This window comes from Plectrocnemia conspersa, unplaced genomic scaffold (genome assembly GCF_051122295.1).
Source record: "Plectrocnemia conspersa isolate PC_06_02 unplaced genomic scaffold, ASM5112229v1 ptg000001l, whole genome shotgun sequence".
Lineage (NCBI taxonomy): Eukaryota > Metazoa > Arthropoda > Insecta > Trichoptera > Polycentropodidae > Plectrocnemia > Plectrocnemia conspersa.
Genome location: NW_028277165.1, coordinates 18,512,390 through 18,523,947, shown reverse-complemented (window position 1 = coordinate 18,523,947; position 11,558 = coordinate 18,512,390). Strand labels below are relative to the sequence as shown.

Sequence of the window (11,558 nt, the reverse complement as noted above, 5' to 3'; positions counted from 1 at the left end):
TATGTAATCGAGTCAATAATTTATTAAATATAAATAACATCACGTATTGTCAGCTGAAGTGTTAATTTCTTGCAGTCTACAGCAGTAATATCAAACATATTTTTGATGTTGATTATTTTGATTTAGAATGAAAATATAGGAAAAGAACATAAACATCTAGTTTCTCGTTTCAAAAGTATTTTAGTGACAAAGGCAATTAGACAAAGTTTGAGCTGCTGAAGTAGTCTTTTATTGGGAACTAGTGAAGTTACATGTTAGTAAATATACGGGGCGGGGCAAAAGCGAGCGATGGTGTGCGTACGAACGCGCCAAAGATTGCCAGTAGAGAGGGAAATCCGCTACGCCCGTGTTATCAGGTGCCGACAAATTTTGGCCATAATGAAATCTAAGGAAATATTTATATAAATATAAACAAGCCCCCTACAGTGTTGATTTTGCCGACATATTTTTTATATTAAATAAGAAGAAAAGAGAATGGTCAATAATTATATACTATGGACCAAAATCATACGTTCTAGAAAGAACACGAAAGGTCTGTCAATAGTCAGATTGACATTTAGTGACGCAATGTTGCAATAAATATATGGGTGAGATTATATTTTATCACATAACAATAACAGAAACCGTCATTGTTATCATCGACAATACCTGTGTGGATTGTGACTAAGATAATCCCTGATATGATTTTAAAAATGTTTTTGCCTTTCAGGTTTATTATCGTTTTGGAATAAACATGACGCTGGAAAACGACATCGTCGATTGGGATGATCTGTGCACGGTTGAATCATTTGATAAAGGTGTCCATGATGTTTTTAAAATCAATGTATTCGATTTATTTTCTATTTAAAAAAATATGTTTTGATTTGATATACAGGGGTGGGATAGATGGTTTATTTATTTATTTGTATTCGTATTAGTTCGTATTGAGTGACAAAGGATCCAAAGGGTTCGCTGTTTAATTAAGGGAAGTATGTATTTAGTATTTATTTTCAAGTGGGTTGTAATTATTTCTATATTTGTAATATGTATATGTTCGCCTATTTTTCTAAGATTAATAGCTTGTGATTGAATCAATGCACATTTTGATATTAAAATGTTTTTTTTTTAGAACATTTACATAGATATATTATTTTATACATTTTAGATAATTTATTTTTCTTTTTAGGATCACCAATAGAAGAAAAATTCTCGGAAACGATAGAATTTATAGGTGCCGGCAATAATGCAATTCCAACTAGGCCTACCGTAACCACACCTATTAGTCTTTTGGTACAATCTTTAGTAAAGCAATTATGTTTTTACATGGAAAAAGATACACAAAAAGCTACTACTTTATATGACTATATTTGCAAAAAGTTGTATCAGATGCAATTGTTGGATGAGACTTATTCGAAAAACGAATTTGAAGAAATGAGATCACAGTATCAAATGGCATTAAACCAGTTGGTGAACGTAACCAGTGATTCAGAACTGCCGTTTAAATTCCAGACATCCTGGCCTATAGAATCTATATCACAACATTTATGGTCTCGGTATTGCAAAGACTTTGAAGAACTATGTTATATAGCTGGCGGTGGTTTCGGACAAGTTTATAAAGCTAGAAATAGTTTGGACAAGATAGATTATGCTATTAAAAAGATTCATATACGTGCAAAAGACATTAATTCGGTATCGAAGCATTTCGACGAAGTCAAGACATTTGCTAGTCTGTCTCATCAGAATATAGTTCCATATAAGGCGGCTTGGTTAGAACCGTTCTTCCAAAACGAGATGAATAAACTTCAAAAAATAAACGATAGCGCCAATAATAACAGCGATAGTAATTTTGAAGAGAGTGATAGCTATTTGTCGAAGGATGATAGTGAGTTTGAGGTATTGTTCGAAGACACCAAGTCAAGCTGCAGATATTTTGAAAAAAATAAAAGCTATGAATACAGCACAGAAACGATAGAGGAGTGTAGAGCGATATGTAAATTAAGTAGAAACTCAAACGTGAAACAAATCGGATCTGTCAATCTTCAATGGGCTACTCTGTACATCCAAATGGAATTTTGCGATAAAACTCTAAAAACGTGGTTAGACGATAGAAATAATAATTATTTAAACAGTATGCAAATGATTAACAAAGATATGTTGGATATAAAAAAATCACTATCAATATTTGTACAACTGGTTAAAGGTATTAACTATATTCATAGTTTGAGAATTGTTCATCATGATTTAAAACCGACGAATATATTCGTAAGTAAAGAAGAAAGCGATAATTTGAATATCAAAGTGGGTGATTTCGGATTGGCTTGTCCGTTGCAACGAGCCTATCATATTCCAGCTTCTGGGACTTGTATGTATGCCGCACCGGAACAACTCGGTGGACAATGTCATGTAAAGGTATGTTACGATTTAGTTATAATCATTTTATTCAATATTTATTTGCTCTAATAAAATCGATTTTCTTTCAGAATGATCTTTATAGCATCGGTTTAATATTATTGGAACTGATTCAGTCGTTAGGAACTGACATGGAGAAAGTAAAAACTTTTGAACTCTTGCGTAAGGGTCATATACCAGCGAATGTCACAGCAAATCATCCAAAATTAGCTCAGATTATAAGCAAATTGGTCGAAGATAACGTAGAAGAGAGGTTGGATAGTGATGAATTGTTGAATATACTGAAAACGTTGAAAGAGAATAAAGATGACATTATTTTCACTCTTCAAAAAGAATTATCTTTTAAAGATAAAATTATACAAGCTAAAGACGAAGAAATAAAACGATTGAAGGAGTTATTGAATTATAAACTTAATATCAATCAATAATATGATTTATAATAAATATTTTTCCTATGGATGTTATGTTTTCTTTCATAGTAAATTTAAAAAAAAAAATTTTTTTTTACTATTTAATATATGATTATTGATATTTTGTACTTCATCTGGATTGATCTCTAGAGGTCAACAATAATCTTGCTACCTAATATACTACTGATATGTTGTACCTCTTCTTTCATCGTCCTTGCACGAAGATCTCGTTATAGCTTATCATTAATCATGAATCATAAAGCACCTGTGATGTAATTAAGTTAAAATAATTATTGGTAGATTTGATGAATTTATATCATACTATCTCATTCTTTATTAATCCATTTAAAGTGGACTTGATCAGCTATGGATTTCCGATTTCTTAATTGGGCAGCTGGAGAAATAGGACTAGTAGAAATTCAAGAAGATCTCGTCTTGAAAATACATCACAAGACATCTACCCCTCCAATAGAATTTTGGAAACTTGTTCCAGAATCAAGGTACCCCATCTTAAGAAAAGCTGCTTGCCGACTTTAGATTATTGGTGTTATAGAATTGAATTGGTGCATTTTGCATGAATCAACACTTTACAGAGTTGCCGTTTACAGCCCCCTACAAATTACAAGCCAGACTTCAAATGCCTGGCAAAGCTGGACATAATCGACAAACTCAATTCTATACAAAATATATTTATGTGAATATAATTTATAATAAACAATGTTTTTGCTTCTTTCGAAAAAAAATTATTGCAGCTCTCATCTTTGAAATTCTTGTATGCAACTCATACTGGCATGAAGTTTGGCTACAAGAGATGTTAAATTATTTATTTTACTACATACAGTCATGACTAATAATATATTTTATGATCTATGAGCCTATAAAAAACCTATTATGTGCAATATTGTATTTCATGATCTATGAACCTATAAAAAAATACGAATACTAAAAATTTGGTAAATAGGATTAAATAAAATATGTTTTTATGCAGTTTTTTTATTGTGTCAAAAGTAGTAAAGTCTCATGATCAAGTCTTAATTTATTAATAGCGGTAAATGTCTGGTTTGAATGGTCCTTCAACAGGAACATTGAGGTAGGTGGATTGTTTCGGAGTCAAGGTGGTAAGTTTCACTCCCAAGTGATCTAAATGCAGTCTGGCGACCTCTTCGTCTAATTTCTTGGGCAAAACGAAAACTCCCAGTGGATATTCCTGAGGCTTAGTCCACAGTTCGATCTGAGCCAGAACTTGATTGGTGAACGAGTTCGACATCACAAACGAAGAGTGTCCAGTAGCGCATCCCAAATTAACCAAGCGACCCTCGGCCAACACGATGATGTGATTGCCATTCTTCATCTTGTAACGGTCCACTTGAGGTTTGATATTATCCTTGATGGCATTCTTTTCCAACCAAGCGACGTCAATTTCACAGTCAAAGTGTCCAATATTGCACACGATACTGTCGTTCCTCATGTTCTTAAAATGTTCTCCGGTGATGATGTCCTCGCAGCCGGTAGCCGTTACGTATATTTGTGCTTCTTTGGATGCTTCTTCCATGGTGGTGACTTCGAATCCTTCCATGGCGGCTTGGAGAGCGTTAATCGGGTCAATTTCTGTGACTAGAACACGTCCGCCGAAACTCTTCAAAGAATGAGCGCAACCTTTGCCTACATCTCCGTAGCCGGCGACGACGCAAACCTTTCCGGCGATCATTACGTCGGTGGCTCGCTTGATACCGTCCACCAACGATTCCCTGCATCCGTAGAGATTATCAAACTTGCTCTTAGTCACGGAGTCGTTTACATTAATAGCGGGTACTTTAAGCGAGCCATTTTTCAACATTTTGTATAGATTGTGAACGCCTGTGGTCGTCTCTTCCGATATTCCTTTGATTCCTGGTAAATATTGAGGGAATTTCGTGTGCACCAAATTCGTTAGATCGCCACCGTCGTCCAAAATCATATTGAGCGGCTGGAAACATACAATTATTATATAATATATGCCTTTGATTCGTATCGAATAATCAAATTATCAATGGAATTACTTGGCCATCAGCGAAGACTAATGTTTGTTCGATGCACCAGAGATATTCCTCTTCGGTTTCGCCTTTCCATGCATATACTGGAATACCAGCAGCGGCGATTGCTGCCGCTGCTTGGTCTTGTGTGCTGAAGATGTTACAACTTGACCATTGAACCTAAAATATTTGCAATTATCGTTAACGCTAATTAATACTACTTTAAACCGTCACTATCGTCCAGAAAAAATAAATACCAATTATGAAACTGTTGTTTATAGCGAAGATGATAAACATATTTTTTATATAAAAATATTATTATAAAATTTTAGGAAGCTGATAAAACTATGACGCAAATGAATATTATTATTATAATTTCATTGTTACCACTGAAGATTTTGTGGGTCGGTGACCTATGATCTTATTACGTTGCGAATATAAATATAATTTCAGTATTTAAATTTGAATGAAAATATAATATCAGTATTTTAATTTAGTCATTGTAACATATATGTATACGTACGTACTATATATAAGGCATATAAAGATAAGAATGATTTATTGACATAATACCTCGGCCCCGAGTTCTTTCAAGGTTTCAATCAAGCATGCTGTTTGGATGGTCATATGAAGGCACCCGGCGATACGTGCTCCCTTAAGGATTTGCATCGGCCCGTATTTTCTTCTGCATGCCATTAAGCCGGGCATTTCGTTCTCGGACATGATAATTTCCTTACGCCCCCATTCGGCTAAGGACATATCAGCTGAAAAACCACAACGTTTAAATTATATTGAATAAAAATAATGAATTAAATTACACATAGTATGTTCAAAAATTGTATGGATGAATGACTAACATAATTAATGTATGTCATAATTGATAAATGTTTTCATGAGAAATACAGTAAGGTATGTTCAAAATAGTTTTCTTAAAAATAAACACAAGCATTATATAATTTATTAACATTCACATAAAGATGAAAAAATCTCTGAAATGAATACTAAAAATATATATCTCAGGTTTTCTCATGCCTTAACGAGGTTCTTTCGTAACTACTGGAGAATCATTGACAATTTATTGTTTATGTATGCTCCGGATTGTTACAAGGATAAAATTTTGGCCCACTACTGTTTATTTTGTTAATATAGGACATATACTGATTTCAAAATGTTATATTAAAAATATGAATGATTTCTTATCTTTAAAAAACGAGTTTTGGTAAATCTTTTTCCATTCATTATTGCTGTAAATTTTTCTAGAAAGCTAAAGCCCAGGATCTCATAAGAATAATAAAAAGGAATCATTTTATTGTAAAACTATAAGTGCATTATGATTAATAATAACTTGAATTTAAATTCCTATGTGGTCAATATTTTTAATAAGGCATCAAAAATGCTGGAATTTGTGATGCGAAATGTGAGGCACCCAAAGTTGGAATTTACCAGTACAACTTATTCCTTACCATTAGATTTGAAGGAATATTAATATTTTTCTGTTGAATATACAACCATATTTTAAAGCCTCACTGTTTAATATTTCGGTAGTGAAACGTAAGTTTAGAAAATTCGTGATAACAGCAGGTGCATCACTGCCGAAATATTTAGCAATAAGTCTTAATCGCAATGAAATACTATAAATATATATATATATATATAAATATATATACTCATATACCTCTAAAACATATATATAATATATGTATGTATTTTTTTTATGTACGTATCATAATTTTCAAGGTGATTATTGAATTTAATTATGATGCCAACTCTTTCTTTAGTCTTTGGATGAAAATTATGATCACTTAGTGCATCCAAAACGATTGCTATAATATTAGTTCCTGAAATAATGCCATGTGATAATTAAACATGACTAATGAAATATTTTTAGTAATTCGCGGATATTGCGATAATAAAAATATATTTTAGGTCTTGATCAACCGTTTATAATCGTTATTTTTATAGCTTAGGGAAATGTGCTTTATACTAAAAAAATATGTAAAAAATGTTCGCTTGATGTTAACGCTAAATAAACGTTACTTACCCACTTTGCAGGGTACTTTTGCCATTTTAATAGTTATGGAGAACGAAAATGCCGGTATAAATGATTGAAACCGCGAACTGCGACGACACGCGGAAAGCAAGTGAAGTCAAATCGAACGGCACATGGAATTAAGACTCTTTTAACTTTGGCCATAACAATACGTTTGCTAAGCTTTAAATATAGATGCTGGATTGAATGCAAAATTACAAATATTTTGATATTATTTTTTAACTTATCTTATAGTTAAAATTATATTTTATACAGTTACCGGAATATTTTGTTGAACAGTCTACAACTAAAAAGGTATGAAAACATATTTGAGATCGGTACATAACAAAAATTAGAATATCAAAACATTTTTAGTTATTTGATTTACAATTTTTCGGTGATTAAAACTCACTTGCTCAAAAAAATATAATATATTACAATAGAAATAAAATCGTTTACTCTTACCTTGAAAGTTTTATTTTTCATGCTTTTGTAGAAGCAAATTCATCAATTGTTTTATTAAAATCAATTTGTTTTGCAAAATCATGCTCAATTGATAAAATTTCATATAAAGATTTTTAATAGTTTTTTTATTTTAATTTAACTGAAGTCTCTTTCAGCAATGGCTACAGTGAAATGTTAAAATTATTTTTAACGCAATATCCATATTCGGTATAAGATTATATTCATAATTTATTTTTTAGATGTATCTAAACTCGAAGCTGTCATGAGATCTTGAATTAATGTCATTGCCTGATTTTTGCAACTGATTGTTTCTGAAAATTATTCATTGGAATTAATATCGTTAAGATATTTGGAGGCAAAATCATATACTACTAAATGGGAATATTTTGCATTCATCGATAATTTTTTGAAAACTTATAGAAACTTTGGAAGTTTAAATAAAGCACAAAAAAATCATTTAGGATTACGAATATATTAACACTTGTCGATACTCATATTATGCGAACTACCAATCAGTTAGAGTGTAAAAAGAGGTAAACCAATCAATTCACTCAAAAAAATATCAATTTCATATAATAACTTTCTGGAAACTAAACTTTTATAAAAAGTCGAAACGAAACACAAAAAAACCCTTCGGATTAATAATATATGTATACTTGTCGTTACTTCTGCTATGCGGATTATCGACCAGTTGAGAACAGCAAAAAGAAAGTAAATTAATTATTTCGCTTAAAAAAAAAGAAGTTCGTCTTGTTGATACTCCTGTTACGCGAACCACCGATCTGAGGGCAGCAAAGGGAAATAAATACAATTTGGTAAGCTTTTTGTTCTTAGAATTTTCGTGTGAAAGAGATAATATTTTTTAAATGAAAAATAGGGTTTTTGTTGGATTCACAAGAAAAGACGATAGGCGGATAGGATAAAAAATAACAAATACATAACCAAAAAGCTTTGGCTCGCATATAATACACTCTGAATAATTTTTGCTACAAAAATGAAAGTGACAAACTTACAAATTATACCTATGATATCAAGGAATCGATGAAATGCTACAATTTATAACAAAATATTTCAATACTACAAATATTTCATCCAAAATAAAAGCCAATGCTTCCCTACTGTAAAATAGTACATATCTCGTTTTATTTATTATATATTTAATCGACGGAGATTACAACTATATTATCTATTTCATAATATTTGAGATCTGATAATATATCGAAATTATTATTATTTTAAATGAATATTTGATTTGATGATATATTTATAAAAGCAAATTTGATAATATAATTTTGGGAAAAGTTTGGTCGGTAAGTATAATAGTTTCTTTAGTATAAATTAATAAATAATAATGGTACTTAAAATAAATATTTAAACCAAAAATAGTTATAAGAAGCTCGATATGGATATAAATGAATATTTTAAGTCATATAAATACATTAATATAAGAAAATAAAATTAAGTCGATAATTTATTTTTTCAGAACGGCAACACCTAATTGAATAGGGCAATACACTTGTCATATGACTTGTAGCGGGTGACGGGCGCTGGCAAGATGTTGGGATGCATGTTCAACATCGACGGGGGCTACTTGGAGGGGCTATGCCGCGGTTTCAAATGCGGGGTGCTCAAGCAGACCGACTACCTTAATCTGGTGCAGTGCGAGACCCTCGAAGGTGACATTTTTTTCAACAAATACTCCACAATTATCCTCATATCTATAATGAACGTATTCTTATGCAATTCTAAGCAAATAAACGTCCAAAAAAGAATAAATATAGATTTTCTCTCTCGCGTCATAATTGTATTATCCATATTGTAATAAATTAGAGGCAGACCTTGAATCATTAGTACATATTTAAATTATACATTTACAGATCTCAAGCTGCACTTGCAAGGCACCGATTACGGCACGTTCTTAGCGAACGAGCCCAGTCCGCTGTCTGTATCGACCATCGACGATAAGCTTCGCGAGAAGCTGGTCATCGAGTTCCAGCACATGCGTAACCATGCCGTAGAGCCACTGTCTACGTTCTTGGATTTCATCACGTACAGCTACATGATCGACAACATCATCTTGCTTATCACGGGTACTTTGCATCAGAGACCCATTTCGGAACTGATCCCCAAATGCCATCCGTTGGGATCGTTCGAACAGATGGAGGCCATCCACGTTGCCGCCACTCCGGCCGAATTATACAACGCCGTATTGGTCGACACGCCTTTGGCTCCGTTCTTTGTCGACTGCATCAGCGAGCAAGATCTCGACGAGATGAACATCGAGATTATCCGTAACACTCTATACAAGGCGTATCTCGAGGCTTTCTATTCGTTCTGCAAGGAAATCGGTGGAACTACAGCCGATTCGATGTGTGAAATTTTGGCCGTTAGTATTAATATATTTAAATGAAACTTTTTCTATTATAACATTATCTAATAGTTTATTTATATTTTTATAGTTTGAGGCTGATCGTCGTGCTATTATCATCACAATCAATTCTTTCGGAACTGAGCTTTCGAAAGACGATCGCTCGAAGCTGTATCCTCGTTGCGGTAAATTGCATCCAGACGGCCTCGCCGCTTTGGCTCGCGCCGACGATTACGAGCAGGTGAAAGCCGTCGCCGAGTATTATGCTGAATATTCTGCTTTATTCGAAGGCGCCGGTAACAACGCAGGCGATAAGACACTCGAAGACAAATTCTTCGAGCACGAAGTATGCAGTACATCTCGATCGATATTAATTATCAAACTATCGCTAATTTATATTTATATTTAAGGTACGACTCAACGTGCACGCGTTCCTGCAGCAGTTCCACTTTGGCGTTTTCTATTCGTATCTGAAGCTCAAAGAACAAGAGTGCCGCAACATTGTGTGGATAAGCGAATGCGTCGCTCAGAAGCACAGGGCAAAGATCGATAATTATATACCGATATTTTAATTAGATTGTTCTATATATATTGTTGATGTATTTACTTACATTGTAAATTAAGAATCGTTGCTACAATTGATGTAAACCATTTTAAAGTTAAATATACGTACATATTCATTATATTAAAAAAATCACATATGTTGAATTATTATCTGTATATATATATAATAGTATTGTTTGTATATTGCTTTTCAATTAATTTATTAATGACTCTATATACATGAAGTATTGTTGAAGTTATTTATTTGCGTGTTAAATTTGGGACAGTTTGTAATTGTGCCGCATGAGTCGTAACCATCTATGTGGGTAATTTACCCAGTTGAATTTATAAATATTGACATTCCAAAAATAAAACATGTATTTAGAGGGATGTAGATTATAATATAGATGTTTTATTGATTTTCTTCTTGTAAAAATGTGTATTATTAGAAAGTATTCGCTGATCAAATAAATAATTAAAAAATGTTATTTTCTGTGAATATTTACCCAGTATTCTATCCAACAAGGTTTTCGATAGGGATTTTGGTTGCAATGGTAGTAAAATTTACGTAAAAGTCTTTTATATAATATATTTTTATTACAATTATAACATAAAATATCTTAAATTGAGATCATAGATATCCACACATTGTACATCGATAATTATGAATTTATTTAAACATCAATACATGGATTAATCTAATTCTTATATAAAAATATTTTTCACCAAACTTTTTGGCACTCCAAAGCGTTTTTACAAATATTAAGTAACACATTTTTGTTCTTAACAACTTATTAGAGCAAGACAAAATGAAGTTCTGGTTTTTGCAAGCAATGGAAATATAGGAACGTAATGTATTGTGGTAACGTGTGTTTATCGCTATAATACACGCGTGAATATTTCAAACATTCAATCGAGGTCTTGTAAATAAAGACATCTGGTTCATTCAATAATAATTTATAGTATAATATAATTCGATTCTGACACGGAAATTTAATGTGGTCCTTTGAGTATTAGGGAAGACTACCAAAATTTGCCCTTAATGAGCATTGCGTCATAATTACGAAAAACTTCAGAGAAAATATAGCACACTAGTCAAATAACACAAAAAAAAATTCTCAAGTCAGTGGAAGAAAACCTGCAGATTTCACGTGGTCGCTAAGAACAAGGTTAATTTAAAATATTTTTTTAATGTAAAATAACACTAAAGGAAAGACTATAATAAATAAAACATACAACATTGGCGGCGTCGTTATCTTATTCAAGTAAAACATTTTTAAAATAATTTTCTGTCCATTTCTACTCGCCACCAGACTTTTTGGTTTTAAAAGCCTACAGCGAAT

General features: G+C 32.2%; 3 protein-coding genes across 5 annotated transcripts; 2 read left to right on the top strand and 1 right to left on the bottom strand.

Annotated features, from left to right (window-relative positions):
- Positions 1-317: 317 nt before the first annotated feature.
- Positions 318-2,847, top strand: LOC148239058 (eukaryotic translation initiation factor 2-alpha kinase 1-like). 3 transcript variants are annotated; one of them, XM_088185531.1, is made up of 4 exons: positions 318-587; positions 710-797; positions 1,166-2,388; positions 2,460-2,847. In XM_088185531.1, the coding sequence occupies exons 2-4, from the start codon at positions 734-736 to the stop codon at positions 2,814-2,816; spliced, it is 1,644 nt and encodes a 547-aa protein (XP_088041657.1). In that variant the 5' UTR covers positions 318-587; positions 710-733; the 3' UTR covers positions 2,817-2,847. The 3 variants fall into 3 exon arrangements, with proteins under 3 accessions (XP_088041657.1, XP_088043280.1, XP_088042426.1); XM_088187154.1 differs by having other exon boundaries at positions 495-587; positions 710-823; XM_088186300.1 differs by having other exon boundaries at positions 517-587; positions 875-2,388.
- A 928-nt stretch (positions 2,848-3,775) lies between these two features.
- Ahcy (adenosylhomocysteinase) lies at positions 3,776-6,953 on the bottom strand. Its single transcript, XM_088189400.1, has 4 exons — positions 6,852-6,953; positions 5,384-5,574; positions 4,838-4,990; positions 3,776-4,764 (listed from the first exon to the last, which is right to left on the bottom strand). The coding sequence occupies exons 1-4, from the start codon at positions 6,874-6,876 to the stop codon at positions 3,838-3,840; spliced, it is 1,296 nt and encodes a 431-aa protein (XP_088045526.1). The 5' UTR covers positions 6,877-6,953; the 3' UTR covers positions 3,776-3,837.
- A 1,865-nt stretch (positions 6,954-8,818) lies between these two features.
- VhaAC39-1 (V-type proton ATPase subunit VhaAC39-1) lies at positions 8,819-10,703 on the top strand. Its single transcript, XM_088191843.1, has 4 exons — positions 8,819-8,980; positions 9,182-9,690; positions 9,764-10,018; positions 10,083-10,703. The coding sequence occupies exons 1-4, from the start codon at positions 8,860-8,862 to the stop codon at positions 10,242-10,244; spliced, it is 1,047 nt and encodes a 348-aa protein (XP_088047969.1). The 5' UTR covers positions 8,819-8,859; the 3' UTR covers positions 10,245-10,703.
- Positions 10,704-11,558: the final 855 nt, after the last annotated feature.